Consider the following 22,171-nt stretch of genomic DNA (forward strand, 5'->3'; position numbering starts at 1 on the left):
CAAAATCCTGTCAGGATGTTCCCAAACAGCATACACCGCCTGTTCCAACAGCGGGTGCAACGAGACAGCCTGTGCAGCCTGAGGAGGCTTCAGGGACCGCAAAGAGGACAAGGGAGGCTCAGAAACCTCTGCAGGAGGTAACTTAAGGGCAGAATGAACCATTTGGGTAAGTCTGGATCGAAAGCCTCTGCGACTGAGAGGCTGATACCAACTGGACATCTTCTGGTCCAGATTCTTCAGAAGCAGACTCATCTGCTGGGCCATCACCCGAGTCCTTTGCATCTAGCTCTTTCCCTTCCTCCACCCATTTCAGCTTCAAATGGATCTGATACTTCCTGCATGGGAGGGGTTATATAGGGGAACAATTCCTGTCTAAAGACCTTTGGTCTATCAGTGTCCATTCACCTGGAGGTGAAGTTTAACCCAGTAGGTAATGAATGTTAGCCTAACTCTGTGTCCCATGATGTATGTGGTTGAACTAGATGGACTTGTGTCTTTTTTCAACCTGACCAACTATGTAACTATGTATGATAAAGAAATAATGGAACCTAGTCTGTAGGGATGAGCTAAATGTTAGTTACGTTCAGAACAAACATTCGCTGGTTGAACAATCAGCTGAATAACAAACTTTTGGGACATTGGCAGGAACGACGCCAGGAATGTTCTATAATGCATGGCCAAAGGCATCACTAGCCAAAAGTTTTGCCCCCGACCTCTGTTCAGGGGCAAGATTTTGGACAGTCATGGTTTTGACCCAAGCCCTTTGTCAGCATGTTGGGAATTTAGTGTGTGTGGAACAGCTGACTTTGCTTTTATGGGGAAAGGGTTGATTAGTGTAGTGTACTGTTACTGCTTTGTGCTTTACATAGTTCAGAGTGACATACAGTACTATGTCCACTGCTGTATATTTGATACTGATACTTTGCAGTGAATTGCAGTTTGTGTGGCTACGGAGAGTAGAGTAAGTCAGGGGTGCCCAACCAGTGGCCCGGGGGCCATATGTGAGGATGTGGCCCGCGACCTCCTTCAGTGGGATGGCAGATTGGCAAGCCCAGATCATGGATTGCCGACCCGCCATCCCAGAGTACCTGTGTTGTTAATGAACCCGGCAAAGCAAGCAGCTGTGGAGCAGAGCTGTATAAGCTGATGCTTCCTGTATAACGCTGTCTCTTGCCACAGGCGGAGTGATACCAAATGCGCTCTGCCGGAGACAGCAACAGCAGGCAATACTTGAATGGAAGACTGTTGATAAAGGTCAGTTTACTACTAAAATTGCAGTGTATATATGGGCATATCTGTGCAGTGGTTAATGGGCTGCTTTCAAACTGATCCGCAGGTGCAGTGCACCTTCAGGTTACCTGCACTGAGGCATAGACTTCTGTTATTACCTGCGGGTTTGGTGAGCTTTCAGAAAGTGCACCACACCTGCAGGATATAATAGAAGTCTAGGGCAATGTGTAGCTAACCCATAGGAAAGACACAGGTAGACTGAGCTGCATTAGTGTAAAAGGCCCCTTTCACACAATCGGTCCAACTAAATGGAACCTTTCATTCACCTCTATGAAACGGCATGTAAACAGATTTGTGTCCTTTTACACCCGACTACCTCCAATCTGATTTGCAAAAAAAAAAAACACAGAAGGCTCAATCCCCTTCCGCCAGGGTGGATTGGAGGACCCATAGAGTAGAGTGGGCTGTGCCCGTGTCCACTCTGCACGGACCTGTCATCCACCTGCTCTGTTAATTGTGGCCCGCGACTTGTTACCAAGTCGCTTAAGTGGCCCTCGCTCTTCAAAACGTTGGGCACCCCTGGTGTAAGTCCATCTGCATTCACTGGAATTTCTTCCAGCCCAACAGTCCTTTTTAGGACTTTTTGTGTGCATCAGGTTGTGTTGCGGTTACCTCTTTTTGTTGTTTCTTTGCTTTTCCTCAATATTTTTTTTTTTTTTCTCTTCCCCTTTAGCCAAGTGGGAAAAAAAAAAAAAGTGTAAAGTTTTTTTTTTTTTTGTAGTGTTTTCATGTGAGTGTTTGGGGATCGTTTTTACAATTTCATTCTGTGTTTGAACTTTATTTTGTTTTTTTATTTTGATATGGCCCATTCATTTTTAAGGGGTTCAACAGCAGCAGTGGGAATATATTGGTGTCATCACAACAGCTGTCCTTTGCAGTGGAGCACTGCAGCTCATCAGTTTACAGTGCACCCCCTTTTCTGACATGCATCTCTTCCAATAGCAGGAAATAAAAGTAGGGGATAAGCCCCACTCTATCAGAAACATATCTGGCAGGCCTTTCACTTTTACTCATCCACATAGATCATATCCATGTCCACTTTTTCATACATTCTTGTAAGGGGTTTGATCTAGTTTCCAACCCCACTAGGTGTAATGATACTATACTTATTTGTATCCTATATTACAGCTTACCTTCCATTGTTCTTCACAGGTCCTTGTGTGTGTCCCGTCTCCTATTGCAACCCTTTGGGCAAATCTGTGTCCAGAACTGGGACTTATTATAAACTTGGCTGATAAATGTGACTCTCACCACTAAAATGTAGAATCTACCTACAAGTCTGCATTATTTTTGATCACATCGCTATATCGATTACGGTTTGTACATTCCTTATAGCTAGTTCTAGCTTCAGCCCAGTACAAAGAACTTTTCAAACAAGTTGGTCAGTCAATGCCATATAGCTGGATATAGATTGTGGAGCTATGGAGATTGAATATAAACTTTTTGATTACATACAACTATGTATCAGGCATTGCTTTTATTTGAAAATATATGTTATGATCTTTGTACAAATAAAATTTGATTTTTATGGAATTTGTTTTGGTGAATAGTGCATAAAATGTTACATTTCTTTGAAAAGGGTTGCAGTCTGTACAATTTGGGAAGAAAAAAAGAAAAAAAAAAAAAAAAAAAAAAAAAGCTTTTTAATAGGAACATGGTTGTAATTTTTTTTTTCGCTTTCTGTATTTTTTGTTTTGAAGTCGTCTATAGTAGTCGAGCAATAGTAGTTGCACCAGCAAAAAAAACTAAAACTAAGCTTGGAGTAGGAGTTAGACTGTGTTTTTTGTTTGAAAGAGTCCAAATCCTCCTGTAGGCAGCCGTCTATAAATTGCTTCATACCCAAGTGAATGATAAAAGTAACAAACATAATATCAGGTCAACCTTATAACTATATGAACTGATTAACGTAAGGTTAAAAAGGTAGCTAAAGTCATTAGATTTCACAATATATTGTGGGAAAATGCTTAAAGGCCTTCTTACCCTGAACTCGCGCAAGCAAAACGTGATCTGACTCTGCTTCTTCAGCTGATACACTAGGAATTCCTCTCTGCTTAGGGACAACTCTGTTAGCATTGCTTTGCTTGGATCTGAAGAAGAAGGAAAAAAAAAAAAAAAGTAAGAGCACCACAAACACACTAAAGCATCGTACAGACGATCGAATTGTTGGCAGACAAAGCGTCACTTTTGTCCGAAGGGAGTGTGCCTGGATTTTGTCTTGCATACTAACGTCACACAATTGTCGGCCAACAAACACAAACGTAGTGATGTACTATGTGGAATTTCAGCTCTTGAGCGCCACCTTTTAGGTGTTTAGGGGTTGGCTGCTGGGAGGTGTCTACACTCATGACCATGTCCCAGGTACACTTTGTGATACAAATATATCTGCATTTCTATTGTTTATAGACTGCAAATAGCCATATTATTGCTCAGCGTGAGATTTCCTTCATTAGACACATGCCCTTTCTTCAGTGTGCATGCGCCCGATGACGTCGGTACAAGCGTATGCGGTAAACCTCCTAAACCTGCACAGTTCCCAGTACTTACAGGTAAGCCTCATTATAGGCTTTCCTGTAGGTAAACGTGGTGTAACTTGGTTTACAACCTATTTAACAGTATAAGCCATGTTCAGGTTTCACTAAGGAGCAGTTACCCTAGGATGAGACGTGTGTTAATGGCAGGGTCAGCATAAACAAATGGCAGCCACCCAAACTTATAACTGGCCTTTGCAGCAAGGAGCACATGCAAGGGCAATGCAGGTCAATAAAAAAAACAAAAAAAACAAAAAAAAAACCCACACCACACACACTAAAGCTGGCTTTACAAGCAGCAACTAGATAGGGCAGTCAATCTTTCCATTTTTTATTGAAACTGCAAAACAATTGGAGACATCCAATTTACTTACTAAGGCTGGGTACACACGGGCAGAAAAATGGTAGTTCCGGTAGGAACGGAGCCACTTTCAGAAAGCGTGTACAGCTCCTCGACCAACAGAAGCCTGTCTAAATGACCAGCTTCCGAACAAGCATGCTGAAAAAAAACAGCATCCTATCAGCACTCGCAGCCAATGGCTGCAAGTGCTGATCACTGTGTTATGGCGGGGGGCCCCCTGTCAGAACACAATAGCTCAGTGGGGAGATGACCACAATAATTCAAGTATTGAAGTCAGTGGATGAGCAGGACATCTCACAACCTGACATCTCCAGGAGGAGGGATAAGCTCCCATATTTCTCTTGGCACATTTATCTTTTATAAGAAAAAGCATATCCTGCATGCATGAGCTAACATCAAATGAATTACAGGAAGAAAATGCTATGTGAATCATCTGCCCTTATTCCAGATGGGTGTTTTTCAAAAATATTTCTAAACAAAATAAAAAAGCACATGGATGGATTTGCTTTGAATAATAAAATAAAATGTAATCGCATTTCAAGTTTCTGGCCTTAGAAAATAATATCCAGGTTACTATTTTCACCTCTTCTACTATTACCAGAAAGCCTTATTTTTCCTTACCTCTATGGTTTTCCTCCCTTAAAAACAAGACCTTTATGTTGCGTTGTTAGTTTCCACCCTCTCCGGGTGCCTGAAAGATGTAAAGACAGAGGCCCAGAAAGCCAAAGGAGCTCTTTGTGCCAATCTGCGTTATGGCCGAATAAAACTATGGCTGAATTAGCTGCAGAAATGCCAACCCTGGGTGCAGGAGCTCCATTCACATGACCCCCTAAGATTAAGTGGTTACATGCCAACGGCAGCAGCACTGGTTTCCAGGTTTCTTTGTCAAAGCTTAAACTGAACAAACTAAAGTTAGAAGGCGATTGGCTACCATGCACTGCTGCACCAGATTTTGCACGCTCCAGTTTTAGTGAATCAATCCCAGTGTGTTCAGGCAGTGTTTACAACTACCTGCAGGAAACCACTGCTTTTTGCTGGCAATCGTATGTAGCCCAAGAAATGTCTAGCATTTACCCAACAAAAACTACCAACTTCTAGGTGCTACCAGCTTGCAATTAAGAGTACGTAGCCAAAACAGGTGAAATTTGCTAACCCAGCTGCTCAGACATTCCACTAGGAGTTGTGGGATAATAATAATAATAATAACAACTGTGCATTTCCTAGCATGCACCCAGCATCCTGCCTGCACGGTAAGCAGTATAGGAGTGAAAAACAGAGCCCCTGTATGAACACATCACAGTTTTAAGACAGCATTAATGCTACATCAGGAATTTCCTTACATTTAACATACTTATCACAACTAATCCAAAAAAGTTTTTAACAAATGCACTTCGTGCTAAAACTATCCTTGTAAAGATAAAACATCCTCTTACCTACTTCATCCTCCACATAGTTCTTAAGTGTGACCTTTCCACAAGGACTGGCCATCAGTGTCACCTCTGCAAGTGTCAATGGAAAATGCACAACAGCATCTGAAAGTAGCCTAAAAAGGAAAGCCACGAGTAAATGATAAAAATAGCAAGTTTACAGGAAAAAAAAAAAAAAAAAAAACACAAAAAAACGCACAACACCACCACACACACACACACACACACACGACAACCATAAAAGCCGGAACCAGGGCCTATTCCATTTGTTTCTGTTGACAAAGTATTTGTAACCTAACATTTCCCCACAAGCTATTGTTTTTCTTCTCAAACTTTGACAGCAATAGCCATCAAAAAGAAAAGATCCTGTTTTCTTTATTATCCTTTTGGGGATACAGAAACATAGGAATTCCTCGAAAATTAGTAAGTCCATCTGAGAGATGGGCAATAGCCACCGAAAAGCCCAGTGAAAGAAAAATTAAATTAGGTTTGTGTTCACTAAAACTCAATAAAAGTATTTTTTTGCCCAAAAACACACCCACCATTTCATTCTCTAGAGCCTTTGCTTAAAAAAAAAAAAAAAAAAAAAAAGTATTATATATATATATATATACATATACACACACACACACACACATTATATATCTCTCTCTCTAATATATATATATATATATATATATATATATATATATATATATATATATATATATATATATATATATATATATATATATATATATATATATATATATATATATAAATAAAACACACACACACAGCCTTGCGAAAGTATTCGGCCCCCCTTGAACTTTTCAACCTTTTGCCACATTTTAGGCTTCAAACAAGATTAAAAAAAAGATATAAAATTTTAATTTTGTGAAGAATCACCAACAAGTGGGACACAATTGTGAAGTGGAACGAAATCTATTGGATATTTTAAACTTTTTTAGCAAATAAAGAACTGAAAAGTGGTGCGTGCAAAATTATTCGGCCCCTTTACTTTCAGTGCAGCAAACTCACTCCAGAAGTTCAGCGAGGATCTCTGAATGATCCAATGTTGTCCTAAATGACTGAGGGTGATAAATAGAATCCACCTGTGTGTAATCAAGTCTCTGTATAAATGCACCTGCTCTGTGATAGTCTCAGGGTTCTGTTGAAAGCGCAGAGAGCATCATGAAGACCAAGGAACACACAGGCAGGTCCGTAATACTGTTGTGGAGAAGTTTAAAGCCGGATTTGGATACAAAAAGATTTCCCAAGCTTTAAACATCTCAATGAACACTGTGCAAGCGATCATTTTGAAATGGAAGTAGTATCAGACCACTGCAAATCTACCAAGACCTGGCCGTCCCTCTAAACTTTCAGCTCAGACAAGGAGAAGACTGATCAGAGATGCAACCAAGAGGCCCATGATCACTCTGGATGAACTGCAGAGAACTACAGCTGAGGTGGGAGAGTCTGTCCATAGGACAACCATCAGTCGTACACTGCACAAATCTGGCCTTTATGGAACAGTTGCAAGAAGAAAGCCATTTCTCAAAGATATCCATAAAAAGTCTCGTCTAAAGTTTGCCACAAGCCACCTGGGAGACACACCAAACATGTGGAAGAAGGTGCTCTGGTCAGATGAAACCAAAATCAAACTTTTTGCCCACAATGCAAAACGATATGTTTGGCGTAAAAGCAACACAGCTCATCACCCTCAACACACCATCCCCACTGTCAAACATGGTGGTGGCAGCATCATGGTTTGGGCCTGCTTTTCTTCAGCAGGGACTGGTTAAAATTGAGGGGAAGATGGATGCAGCCAAATACAGGACCATTCTGGATGAAAACCTGTTGGAGTCTGCAAAAGATCTGAAACTGGGACGGAGATTTATCTTCCAACAAGACAATGATCCCAAACATACAGCAAAATCTACAAAGGAATGGTTCACAAATAAACGTATCCAGGTGTTAGAATGGCCAAATCAAAGTCCAGACCTGAATCCAATCGAGAATCTGTGGAAAGAGCTGAAACTGCTGTTCATAAACGCTCTCCATCCAACCTCAGAGCTCGAGCTGTTTTGCAAGGAAGAATGGGCAAGAATTTCAGTCTCTCAATGTGCAGAACTGATAGAGACATACCCCAAGCGACTTGCAGCTGTAATCGCAGCAAAAGATGGCTCTACAAAGTATTAACGCAAGGGGGGCTGAATAATTTTGCACGCCCCACCTTTTAATTTTTTTATTAGTTAAAAAAGTTTCAAAAATCCAATAGATTTCGTTCTACTTCACAATTGTGTCCCACTTGTTTGTGATTCTTCACAAAAAATAAAAATTTTATATCTTTATGTTTGAAGCCTGAAATGTGGCAAAAGGTTGAAAAGTTCAAGGGGGCCGAATACTTTCTCAAGGCACTGTATAATGCTTGGGGGTTCTGAGTAATTTGGCCTGGGGGTCAAGTAGTTAAAGAGGAAGTAAACCCTGATGAGTTTACTTCCTCTTTGATTCCCTGCAAAGGTAAAGCATAAATGGACTACTATGCATCGCAAAGTCACCACTGTTCCCTGTAGTCCGGAGCATCCATCTTCTCGGTGGGTCTCGCTGCTCCGCAGCTGTCATTCGGTGAAGCCGCGATGACGTCACTCCCGTGCATGCGCACGGGAGCCGCCACTCACGGCATATCGCAGTTGACAGTGGCGCCAGTCTTTCGGCAAATATCTCCTAAACCGTGTAGGTTTAGGAGATATTTCTTGGACCTACAGGTAAGCCTTAATCTAGGCTTACCTGTAGGTCAAAGTTGGTTGTAAGGGTTTACAACCACTTTAAGGAATGGGTGGAGAGATCATACCCCTATTAAAAAGGAAAAATAAGGAGGATATACTGTAAACACAATAGACAAAAAGAGATTTCACATCAATAAATGGTACAGACGTGTGATAGCAACACCACAAGTTGTCCGAATATACAGTATCTTACAAAAGTGAGTACACCCCTCACATTTTTGTAAATATTTTATTATATCTTTTCATGTGACAACAATGAACAAATGACACTTTGCAACAATGTAAAGTAGTGAGTGTACAGCTTGTATAAGGCCCCTTTCACACTGGGGCGGTGCGGGCATCGTCGTTTTTAACCCCCGCTAGCGGCCGGAAAAGGATTAAAACTGCCCACAAAGCGCCGCTGCATCGGCGCTTTTCCGGCGGTATAGCTGTGCTGTCCCATTGATTTCAATGGGTAGGAGCGGTTTATTCAAAGATGCGGCTAGCAGGACTTTTTCACCGTCCTGCTAGCGGACTGCTCCAGTGTGAAAGCCCCTCGGACTTTCACACTGGAGTGAAAGGGGGGTCGGTTTTTTCAGGCGCTACACAGGCACTGAAAACCGCCCCAGTGTGAAAGGGGCCTAACAGTGTAAATTTGCTGTCCCCTCAAAATAACACAGCCATTAATGTCTAAACTGCTGGAAACAAAAAGAGGGAGTACACCCCTAAATGAAAATGTCAAAATTGGCCATCCACCATTTTCCAGAACTGCCTTAACCCTCTTGGGCATGGAGTTCACCAGAGCTTCACAGGTTGCCACTGGAGTCCTCTTCCACTCCTCCATGACAACATCACAGAGCTAGTGGATGTTAGAGACCTTGCTCTCCACCTTCTGTTTGAGGATGCCCCACGGATGCTCAATAGGGTTTAGGTCTGGAGATATGCTTGGCCAGTCCATCATATTTACCAAGACAGTGGTTGTCTTGGAGGTATGTTTGTGGTTGTTATGTTGGAATACTGCCCTGCAGCCCAGTCACCGAAGGGGGGGGGGACGAATCATGCTCTGCTTCAGTATGTCACAGTACATGTTGGCATTCGTGGTTCCCTTAATGAGCTGTACCTCCCCAGTGCCGGTAGCACTCATGCAGCCCCAGACCATGACACTCCCACCACCATGCTTAACTGTGGGCAAGACACACTTGTCTTTGTACTCCTCACATGGTTGCCGCCACACATGCTTGATATCACCTGAACCAAATAGGTTTATCTTGGTCTCATCCGATCACGGGACATGGTTTCACTAATCCATGTCCTTAGTCTGCTTGTCTTCAGCAAACTGTTTGCAGGTTTTCCTGTGCATCATCTTTAGAAGAGGCTTCCTTCTGGGATGACAGCCATGCAGACAAATTTGATGCAGTGTGCGGTGTATGGTCTGAGCACTGACAGGCTGACCCCCTCACCCCTTCAACCTCTGCAGCACTCATACGTCCATTTCCCAAAGACAACCCCTGGATACAACACTGTGCATGATCACCCAAGTTCCTTGGTTGACCATGGCGAGGCCCGTTCTGTGTGGAACCTGTCCTATTGCTGCAGCTCAATTTCAGGGTCTTGGCAATCTTCTTATAGCCTTGGTCATTTTTATGTAGAGCAACAATTTTTTCAAATCCTCAGAACATTCTTTGCCATGAGGTGTCATGTTGAACTTCCAGTGACCACTATGAGAGAGTGAGAGCGATAACACCAAATTTAACACACTTGCTCCCCATTCACTCCTGAGACCTTATAACACTGAGTCACATGACACCCGGGAGGGAAAATGGTTAATCGGGCTCAATTTGGACATTTTCACTTAGGGGTGTACTTACTTTTGTTGCCAGCTGTTTAGATATTAATGGCTGTGTGTTGAGTTATTTTGAGGGGACAGCAAATTTACACGGTTATACAAGCTGTAAACTCACTACTTTACATTGCAGCAAAGTGTCATTTTTTTCAGTGTGCTCACATGAAAAGATATAATAAAATATTTACAAAAATGTGAGGAGTGTACTCACTTTGAGATACTGTATATGCATAAGCATCCTGAAATAAAGAGAGGAAGTCATTCTTTTAGTAAACATGTCCTATAAGGCTCTACAGACTTGTAGTTTCCTCAGAAAGCGGAGAAAAAAAATCCCCCCTCCTCGGAAACTAGAAAAATGTTTGGAGGCGGGGTTACATGGGGGTTGGATTACCGTTTGGTTTACTAGTGTCCAAACCTAACGGTACATCTAACCCCTTTATATACCTTACAGCCAAGGAAGCTGCCATCTTAGCCTTTGATCCACTACATCTTTATATAAGGATAGGCATTTACAGATACTTCCCAGTGGACATTTATAGTAACCACACACAATACACATATACAGACAGACATGGGGGGAGATTTAGTAAAACTGGTGCGCACAGAATCTGGTGCAGCTGTGCATAGTCTTTTGAAGACTTTTTGTTTGCACAAGTTCTTGCAAAAGTTGACAACACAAAGTTGTCAATTTAAGAAGATATTTTTCATACACAGTATGGGCATACTTAGGCAGGCCATACATGGTCAAATTCTGAACAAATTTTCTTTTCAAAATCTGAAATTTCGTGCGTTTTGTAAATCGGAGAATGCTACCACCGATTTTCTAAATTCGAACCACCAAGCCTTCAATTTCACTTGATGTCGCTACAGAAAATAATTTGTGTCTTGCCTTCTTTTCTTTCCGGGAATTTTCTTTTCTTGCACTCATGTGCATTCCTTTTCCGATTATATTTCTCACATGATTCTCCCATCATGGATTAGAAAATTGTTAGTTTTTCAAAAAATTTCCAAGATGCCTGATCACTTAAATTTGATGGCCACATGAAAATCGGCTGTTGCTGCGGCACACTAATGGTGCGAAATTCGAATAAAAATTCTTTGAAAATATTTTCGAAAGAAAATTATTTCAGAATTCGAACCATGTATAGCTGGCCTTAGAATTATAACACATTCTGCTACTCCCGAGTATGGGGATACCACCTATGAGACTCACTATCTGGACTGATTATGTACCGAATGTTGTATCTTGTTCATCACACAAATAAACAAATTGTATCAAAACCAATGTACTGTAATAGTCTGTAGATTCACACTGTTGCATTAAGCTCCACTTATTTTAAAAAAACAAGACTCTTTTTAGTACATGTAAAAAAAGTCATGATGTATTTATAAAAGCAAAAAATATAAAAGCATAACAAAATGCACCATGTAGAAAGAAAGTGCCTTACCATGCACGATCACGTGCTGCAACGCAGGTATATAACACATTGGGGCATTTTTAAGAATGCACTTTGCTGAAGCATAACCGCATCAACCAAGCCTAAAAGATTTTTTATTTTATTAAGATTATTAACTGGCTTTATGTTGAATGGTGTTAAAGCAATATAAAAATTAGAAAATTGAATGCCCACACTCCTGACCACAGCCTAGTATTCCACTATAATACATGAAGCATATCTACAGCATCTCTGGTAAAGACTAAAAAATATATATTAATTTAGTAACCTGGCTGGTGCTCGGAGCACATTCGGACAGGCGTCTGGATTGTATACAGCTTGAAGAGACTCACAGTCCTGATATGAGAGGTTGTGCGTTTTTGTTACACCTGAAATATGAAGATAAGTAATTGGCAATAGGTCTCAATTACATTCCAGCACTAAATGGTCCATGTGGTAAACTTGGTAAACATGCATAAAGTTATCACATTAATGATTAAACATTTTTAAAATCAAAATCACAAAAAGGACACGCTTTGTGCCTAGGGGAAAAGATGTTGAACGCTTCTTTGCAGTCAACTTTGTTGACTAACAAAAAATAAAATGTTATGATGCATTTTAAATGAACAAAATATAACTGTCTAATAATATAAAGTAATAACATTGTACGCCTGATCAGGAAGGGTTTTTTTTTTGCCTCTCCCTCTATAAACTGCCGGTAGAATTCTGAGAATGCAGATTTAGGTCTTTTGCTGAAACTAGCAATGTAACTATATAATATAGTTGACATGGATATATAATTATATTTGCATTTTGAGTCTATGCAGATGTTTTGTTTTAACCCTTGCGCTGCCATTAATGTGAGGCTTCAATCGGAAGATTTGGCTTTATACACACAAGCTGTCTGCTTTCTGATCAGTGGGAGTCATGTGTCTGATTGGGCCGATCCCATACACACTCAGGCACCAAAAGATGCAACCCAACCTGTCTCCCTTTTCAACGAGATCCCATCAGCATGTATCCCAGGCTCAGCTGTGTGACCTAGCATAGTAGGCGTCTCTGGGTTGAAAGGAGCTAAAATCTATTTGTGATCCTCCCTCTGGTGAAAAAAACAGGAAGAAATGTGCAATATGTCACTTTCCAGTTCAGTGCAATCCTTTCCTGGCAGCGTTAGGTACGGCAGCAACTAAAAAGGAGTATGAGCTGTAGAGAGACAACTATTACAGAGAATCTGTCATTGCAAATATGCCATCACATATGAAACTATTGCTCCTCTGCCCTACAAGAACATTTAAAGCTTCACCTATGGGCACTATAGGGTATCAAAGTGTTTACTATAAAGCCCCATACACACTATCAGATTTTCTGCTGATTTTTTGCTTCAGATTTACCAAAACCATATAATATGAGGACAAACCTTAGGAGTTTCAATTTGTATGCAATCAGGCAGGCCCTTCTACTATATGGTTTTGGTTAATCTGAAGGAAAAAAAAAAAATAAAAATCAGCAGAAAATCTGATAGTGTGTATGGGGTTTTAGGCACACATGAACAATGTTTACAGGTTGACATGTTGGCCATCAGTTTACTTGACTCAAGCTCATCTTTTAGGTTTTACAAAAAAACAAAGAAAGGGGTAATATACTGCGTTGTGTGCACTAAAATATAAACTGTTGCGTTAATGTATGGCAAAAAATTTCAACTACCACCATTTGTTATCCTCCAGTGTTCGTTTTCACAAAATGTAGAATGTCTATACTTAGATAATCATTCAGACCTACAAATAGTGCATTTTAAAACATGTGCCAAAAGATATGCAAACAAGGCTCTGTCAGCAAAAGGGTTAAAGCCCAGTTTTTGCCTGAGAAAAATAAGCTAGATCAACAGGAGCTGCATAAAAATTTGGATAATTGATTTTCCTGTAACAATCCTTTGCTTTAAGGAGGTGTGACAAAGTAATTTCCAGAATTCCTGTGGGGTAGCACTATTGAGACGAGTCACACAGCCGGCCAATGCACTCAGTTTGTTCTGACATGCTCCAACTTGTACTTGCCTGGATTACAGACCAGTTGACTCAGTATTTATAAGAGTAGTAGAAGAAAACACGTGTGTGTGTTCTGCTGTTTTAATGAGAAGGAAGTGTCACCAGCACACCAAGATGCATCCAATTTGTGCAGGAACGTGTGCATTGGGGAGTATTTTGTGTGTTCTGCTGTTGGTGCAAAATGAATGACATGAATTTGGAGCAGCAGATTTTGCGTGAAAATTGGCAAGTGCGAGTGAAACTTTAGCTCCGTTACAAAAGGCTTATTCCATTTCATTAAGAAATTAAGTATTTTTGAAAGGCATAGGCAGTCTGAAGGGTAAGTAGATGTCCAGAAAAATGCAAGAAATGGGCAGCCAAAAATGCAAATGTACGTTCAGATCGAAGTAGAACAGAAGATTTGGGAAGGAGAAAGATTTCCACAAAGATGGTGCCTTGAATCTTGACAGAAGATCAGAATGAATCTCGCCTTCAAATTTCATCTGATCTTTGCAGAGGTGTTTGCACATGATGTGTTAAGTGTTCTCAAGTTCATTGTTTTGTAGAAAGCAACGAGAACTCAAAGTGGGGATGGTGGGTGATGTACTCAAATTTTGGATTTTTGGTTTACCTCTAAAATCCTTTTATTGTGCCTACATCACAGGACACAGGGTACTTCATATTCATGACTACTAGTTATGTTTCATAGACCTAAACATGGGGAGGTGGACAATACAGCAACAAGGCCAACACACTCCAAACAGAATAGGGGGAAAACCTCACTACATTAGATAACTGCAAGACATTTTTGCCCAAAACTGGCATCAGCAGATGCATAAACATGTACCTGGTTAATCTAACCAAAACGTATGAAGGGAAGGTCAGGTAGCAACATTACAAACTTGAACAGACGCTTGTTGCTGAATCATTTAAAAATTATGGACACTCCTGATGGATTGAGCATTGACCAGAGGGAGGAGCATTGCCCTCAATAACATAGGCCTGTGAAATGAGCTGACAAATACCACTATTAAAAAAAAAAAAAAAAAAAAGTGGATAGCGAAGCAGTCTGATCCTTGTGGGGACCATTCGGTAGAACAAGCAAGGGTTCAGACTTTTGAAATTAAGCTGTAGATTTACCCCCTTGTTCACCACCTGTACAGCACTCTGCCAGTGACGTTGCCAAATACAGTGTACCCTGAAAACCGATATCCACAGGATTCAGTGCTGCCCAACAACATTAAAGGCCATCTTTGCTTTTGCATGCAGGGTCAAGGTCCTCTTGACTTCAGGGATGTAGGCAACCGATTCAGATTAAGCCTCTACCTTCCCCAGCAGGGGTGTTCAAAATAGGCCATGAATATGGTAATGAAATTAAGCCCCCAGAGAGACAAATATAGGCACATCCATCACCCAAGGACACTAGCTAAACACTGAGGCTTAGCTGAGAGTGGTTATGTCTGGGCAGAGAATTTTTTTTGGTTAGTGTTCAAACACCTAAGGGTGGCAGCATAACCCAAGTAGTTATGAACGTGAGGTACCCTGTGTCCTGGGCTATACAATTAATAAAACAGATATTCGGTGTGAGACGTCCTCTACTCCCTCTTGAATGGCACAAAAAATGATGCTCTCCTTGATACCCTGGGATTATGAGAAGTGGGTTAAGCCTGATCATCATTCAACCCAGAAGACTAGAACTGGATTAAAGCCTAAGAGGGATAGGACATAAAATAGGGCAGGTAAATGCCAGAGCTGCTTTTTTGTACTGTAGATGTTGGGGACTGATTTGTTTACTTTTTTGCCTAACGTTTCCACTTTCAAACGCTTTTTTTTATTTATTTTTTTTAAATTGAAGGATGTTGTTACATCAAGTAAACAGATAACAAACATGCTATACTTGAAAATTGTGCATGCTCATGCAATGTCAACAAATAATGTAAATTTGACTACCCATGGGCAGCATTTTAAAAGCCGTTGCAGGTTACCACTTTAAACGTACAGAGGAGGTCTGATGCTAGAATTGCTGCCCATGATCTGACGAGTACAGGGATACCACACGTGTTGGATGATCGCTGTTTGAGTTTGTGTCGACACGCGTGTTTACCTTTGCATGTGAGCACAGGATGACAGGGGCTCTTTTACACTGCCGCTAGTTTTTTTTTGATCCCTTGTAAACTTCCTTGTGACTGCAACAGGCATATGACAGGTACTCTTTATGGAGAGATCTGGGGTCTACTAGACCCCAAATCTCTCTTCTGCCCTTAAAAGCATTTAAAACACCAAGATTGGTGTTTGAATGCTTTTGGATTTTTCTTTAAATGGTGCCGTTGACATCTGGGTAAATTGGAAGCAATGTCAGGTTATCACTTCTGGGCTTAACGTAGCCAAAGCCAACTCCAACTTTGTTTGGCTCTCTGGCCAGTCCCCCTCCCGTGGCTTGTAATAGTGGTTAAAAGCCAAGTTCACCTTTTCCAGAAAATGGCGTATGCAGTCAAGGGGCCCCAGTAGACATCAATATCTGGGCAGATTTGTAAAATCATCATTATTTTTGTTTAACCTGTAGGCCATTCCGGTCCCCTCAGAAGCCTGGCTAGTTAGTAACCCCCCGCCTTCCGACATGTTGCTAGGACATGAAAACATTGGTTGCTCACTACTAACATTGCAGAACTGCAATGCATATAGAAGAGCCAAGGTTAAACATGGGTGGCTAAACATGGGTGGCTAAACTCTGGTCCTGGACCAATTGTCAGCCTAAGGACCAGAGGTCTTTTTACAATTTCGCACTGCACTGCTTTAACTGGTAATTGCGCGGTCATGCAATGTTGTAGCCAAACTAAATTTGCGTCCATTTCTTCCCACAAATAGAGCTTTCTTTTGATGGTATTTGATTTTTATTTTTTACGATATAAAAAGGAAAAAGACAGAAATGTAAAAAATATATATATATATATATATATATATATATATATATTTTCTACTTTTTTTTATAAGAAAAATCGAATAAACTAAATTTTAGTCATACATTTAGGCCAAAATGTATTCAGCCACGTCTTTGGTAAAAAAAAAAGTCAATAAGCGTATATATATTTATTGGTTTGCGCAAAAGTTATAGCGTCTACCAACTAGAGTACATTTTCTGGAATTTACACAGCTTTTAATGTATGACTGCCTATGGCAGGGCAGTACAGCCCCCCCCCCCCCCCCCCATGACTCATTTTGCAAAATAGACACCCCAAGAAAATTGTGGCATGTTGAGCCCATTGAATATTTTTTTTTTGTCCCAAGTGATTGAATGATGACAAAAAAAATTTAACAAAACGTTGTCACTAAATGATATATTGCTCACACATGCCATAGTTATATGTGGAATTGCACCCCAAAATATATTCTGCTGCTTCTCCCGAGTATGGGGATACCACATGTGGGACATTTTGGGAGTCTAGCCGCGTACGGTACACCGAAAACCAATCACTGCCTTCAGGATTTCTAAGGGTGCAAATTTTTGATTTCACTCCTCACTACCTATCACTTTCGAAGGCCATAAAATGCCAAAATAGCACAACCCCCCCCCCCCCCCAAATGACCCCATTTTGGAAAGTAGACACCCCAAGCTATTTACTGAGAGGCATGTTGAGTTCATGAAATATTTTATATTTTGCCACAAGTTGCAGGAATATTACAAACTTTTTTTTTTTGCACAAAGTTGTCACTAAATGATATATTGCTCACATATGCTATGGGCATAAGTGAAATTACACCCCAAAATAAATTCTGCTGCCTCTGAGTACAGGGATACCACATGTGGGGGACTTTTTGGGAGCCTAGCCGCGTACAGGACCCCGAAAACCAAGCATCGCCCTTCAGCATTTAAATATAAAACGCTACCAAAAAAACTGTTAGCGATCGTAGGGATCAGGCCTGACTCTGCGAACGCTGCAGTTATGCGTTTAGTGTTTTGTAAGTGACAGTGATCGATCAATACTGCACTTGGGTGGGCTGGGCGGAGGGGCAAAACGCAGGTGCTAGCAGGTATCTGGGCTGATCCCGCCAACAATGCATTTTTTTGAAACCCTAAACTGCTGGGGACGCTAGTATAGATCTGATCAGATCTTGATCTGTTCAGATACTATACCACTACGGGAGGTGTATGCTTTGCGCGTGGGTGTTAGCGGTACTGGCACTAACCTAGCGCTGCCTGGGGCGACGCAGACCCTGATCCTAAAACGCAATTGATATCACCCGCCGGGTGATCAGGGGGTTAAACCTTTATTGGGTAATAAATGGTGGATGACCTGATGCTATAAAACGCAAACTGACTAACCAGAGACACCCGTAACACTTATACGGTGATCATTGGTGAAAGGGTTGACTAGGGGCAATCAGAGGGTTAAAAGCTTTATTAGGTAGTATATGGGGGTCCCTGACGCTATATAAAAACCTGACAGGGAACCTAAATAAGGAACTGGTTAACCAGCGTCCCCAGTGACACTTATACAGTGATCACTGGTGAAAGGGTTAACTCTAGGGGCAATCAGGGGGTTAAAACCTTTATTAGGTAGTATATGGGGGTACCTAACGCTATAAAAACCTGGCAGTGAACATAAAAAATAACTAACTAGCTACCTAGTGGCACCAGTGATACTAATGCACCGATCAGAAGAACGATCGCTTAGTGACACTGGAAAAAAGGGGTGAAAGGGTTAACTCTAGGGGCAATCAGGGGGTTAAACCTTTATTATTAGGGGGGTAACTGCCCTGACACTTTTAACTGTCACAACTGACACTAAATGCAGTGATCAGTAAATAAATGATCACTGCAATCAGTGACACTGTGACTGGGTGGGCAGGGCGCTGCGGGGGATCGGGGGGCGATTTGTGTGCCTACATGTCAGTGTAGTAATTGGTGCACTTACTATGTGTTCTCCTCGCAGGTCGGTCAAAAAGACCGCCCCGAGGAGAGTGACATCACTTCCTCCCTGCCTGTGTATACACTACACAGGCAGGGGAAGCTGCTCATTTGCCAGGAGCGATTGAGGGGGGGATAACCAGAAACCAACAGCCATCCCATCAACCCGGATCGCTCCTGAAGCGAAACGGACTGCGCCAGCCAGCGGGAGGGGGTCCGATCGGACCCCCCACCCGCTGGAAGGCAAGCACGTATCGGTATGTGCTTGTGCCTGTCGGTGCCATTGTGTCAACGTATATCTCCATGCGGTGGTCCTTAAGTGGTTAAAAGATAAAAAATGGCTGGGGGAGAACCTCTGGGGGAATCAAGGATGGGGAAAGGGAAAGATCATGTGGTCCCAGTAGAAGACCTACTAAGCAATAGAACGCAATGTCAAGCTGTAGCTGCCAAAGCCAGCAGAATTTTAGCATGTATAAAAAAGGGGATATATCAAGAGATAAAACTATAATCCTCAACAAATATTGTTGACAATGATGGACTATTTAGGCATTAACCACTTGGCGCCCAAGCTACGTCATATGACGTTGTGGGCTTTGTGGTGGTATATCTGAATGATGCCTGAGGTTACAGACATCATTCGGATATCGGCATTTTCAGCCAGCGATTTCCTGCACCATAAGAACGATCATAGCGGCTGTTCCGCCGATTGATCGTTCTTACGGGTGGCGGGAGGGGAAGGCGCCGCTTCTACCAACTCACCGCTTCCATCGGTGAGTCGGCCACAGGATCTGCCGGCCCCCGGATGATATCAGAGATTTCCGGTGGACCAGATGGTCCCAGGAGTCTCCATGATCGTTCGGAGGCCAGGAGCGATGTTATGACGTCACGCCCGGCCTCTGCATTCAAATTAACGGCGCCGCTTTGGCTGGGAGGCCAGGATCGTTTTGTTTTGTTTTTTTATTTTAGGCTTCCCAGCCTAGAGGTGAGATGTGGGGCGGCACAGTGGTGTAGTGGTTAGCACTCTCACCTAGCAGTAAAAAGGGTCGCTGGTTCAAATCCCAACCACGACACTACCTGCCTGGAGTTTGCATGTTCTCCCTGTGCCTGCGTGGGTTTCCTCCGGGTACTCCGGTTTCCTCCCACAATCCAAAGACATGCAGTTAGGTTAATTGGCTTCTGTCCAAAATTGGCCTTAGTATATGAATGGGGACCTTGGATTGTGGGCTCCTTGAGGGTAGGGACCGATTTGAGTGTTCAATATACAGGGATAGGGGCAATTGTAGACACTCACTCAGGTTGAACTGGATGGACTGGTGTCTTTATTCAACCTTACTAACTATGAAACTATGAAACTATGTGGGGTCTTATTGACCCCATATCTCACTGTAAATAGGTCCGATCATACCATATTCCTATTACAAGGGATGTTTACATTCCTTGTAATAGGAATAAAGGTAATCACATTTTTTTTTTTTTTAAAGTGTCAAACTAAAAAAATTAAAATAAAATTAACAAAAAAAATAAAAAAAATTTAAAGCGTCCCTGTCCCCGTGAGCTCGTACACAGAAGCGAACGCATACGCAAGTCCTGCCCACATATGAAAACTGTGTTCAAACCACACATGTAAGGTATCGCCACGAACGTTAGAGCGAGAGCAATAATTCTAGCCCTAGACCTCCTCTGTAACCCAAAACATGTAACCAGTAAAAAAAAAAAATGTAAAGCGTCACCTATGGGGATTTTTAAATACCAACGTTTGGCGCCATTCCACGAGCGCATGCAATTTTGAAGCGTGACATGTTGGGTATCTATTTACTTGGTGTATCTTCCTCTTTCACATTATGCAAAAAAAAATAATTGGGCTAACTTTACTGTTTTTTTTTTTTAAGCATGAAACTGTTTTTTTCTGGAAAAAAAAGTGTTAAAAAAATTTCTGCGCAAATACCGTGCGAGATAAAAAGTTGCAACGATCGCCATTGTATTCTCTAGGGTCTTTGCTAAAAAAACATATATAAAAATGTTTGGGGGTTCTATGTAATTTTTTTAGCAAAAAAAAAAAAAAAAATCTACTTTTTGTTAGCAGCGGACAATGCTATCCAGGGAGGTGAACTGCAGAAAGCTGGGATAAAATGCTCTGCCTTGTAAAGATATGGAGATACGTAATCATTATGACTGGGTACAGAGAGGATTTAGTCTGCGGGACAGATAACTTGGAAGGAATAATCAGGATGCTCTCCAAGCTAGTGTCTAGAATCAGTCAAGTATTTCAGGGGCTAGGAGAGATGAAGATATCTGGAATTTATAATCCAGCCAAACCTCTGGAAAATCTCCAGGAAACAAGTACTCACCTGAGTCAATATCTAGGCTAAAACTCAGAGCTGTCGCCAGTTTTAGGATTGATATATTTGATCAGAACTATATTAGCGTCCCCAATAGTTTAGGGTTCCCAAAAATGCAGCATTAGCGGGATCAGCCCAGGTACCTGCTAGCACCTGCGTTTAGCCCCTCCACCCAGCCCACCCAAGGGCAGTATCAAATCGATCACTGTCACTTACAAAACACTAAACACAACTGCAGCATTCGCAGTCAGGCCTGATCCCTGCGAACGCTAACAGTTTTTTTGGCAGCATTTGAAGCAGTCGCTGACAGTCATGTGCTCTTTTTTCCCTGTGAGCCACACTAGTGTACCAGTACATTTAGAAGGCCAAAATGTCTAATCAAAAGGTACACTAGTAAAGAGGCCTACACATTTCTGAGCATGACAGATGAGGGTAAAAAGGAACTCACCCATCTGTCAGATTCAGAATACAAACTTGTAGACAGCAGCGGCACCCTGGCAGATAACTCAGACAATGGAGTAGTGTTCCCTGCCAAGGTCAGGTGTACCCGACCCCGTTCTTCTGCTGTTGAGTTGCAAGAACCGCAGGGCTCTCGTATGGAGCAGAGAGCCAGTACTAGTTCCGCTCATCCTTTTGGTGAACTGGCAAGCACCAGCGGCCTAGTGTCCCACAGCCACCAAGAAGACAGACAGACCCGTCAAGGCCATAGTGCCCTTCCAGCTGCATTTGCCAATCTGAATTTGGAGCCCACATCTTCTGCAGCACTCGTACTTCCCCCGTTCACCGGCCAACCAGAAATGCAGGTGGGAACAGATATTACATCACTTGATTTTTATTTGCAGTTTTTCACGGAAGATCTCTATAGATCTATTGTGGACCAAAGCAAATTTGTATGCTGGTCAATTAATCACCGCTAATCACCAGTTGACCCTTGGCAGAGATTGGAGACTTATTACTGTCTCTGAATTTAAAGACCTTCCTGAGCCTATCCCTCCTCATGGGCATAACAAAAAAAGTGAGCTGCGGTCATATTGGTCCACTGACCCAATTAACCATATGCCCTTGTTCTCTGCCTCCATGACCAGGACACAATAAAATAGATCTTGCGGTTCATGCATTTCAATGACAATGAACTCTGTGATCCTCAGGGTGACCCTGATTACAATTGGCTGTACAAAATTCAGCCCCTCGTAAACCACTTCAACCAGTAGTTTGCAGCCTTGTTTACTCCCAATTAAGTTGTCTGTGTTGAAGAGTCCCTGATTAAGTTTTC

General features: G+C 41.8%; 1 protein-coding gene across 2 annotated transcripts in view; it reads right to left on the reverse strand.

The window, feature by feature from the left end:
* Nucleotides 1-22,171, reverse strand: part of RAD9A (RAD9 checkpoint clamp component A) — a 266,419-nt gene that overhangs the window by 171,914 nt on the left and 72,334 nt on the right. For both annotated transcript variants that reach the window (XM_077454778.1, XM_077454779.1), the window contains exons 6-8: nt 11,922-12,021; nt 5,613-5,722; nt 3,271-3,377 (exon numbers count right to left, since the gene is read on the reverse strand). In XM_077454778.1, coding sequence (XP_077310904.1) covers nt 3,271-3,377; nt 5,613-5,722; nt 11,922-12,021 — 317 coding nt within the window. The remainder of the gene's footprint in view (nt 1-3,270; nt 3,378-5,612; nt 5,723-11,921; nt 12,022-22,171) is intronic.

This window comes from Lithobates pipiens, unplaced genomic scaffold (assembly GCF_037356315.1).
Source record: "Lithobates pipiens isolate NorthernLeopardFrog02 unplaced genomic scaffold, aLitPip1_a1.2 Scaffold_25, whole genome shotgun sequence".
NCBI classification, from domain to species: Eukaryota; Metazoa; Chordata; class Amphibia; order Anura; family Ranidae; genus Lithobates; species Lithobates pipiens.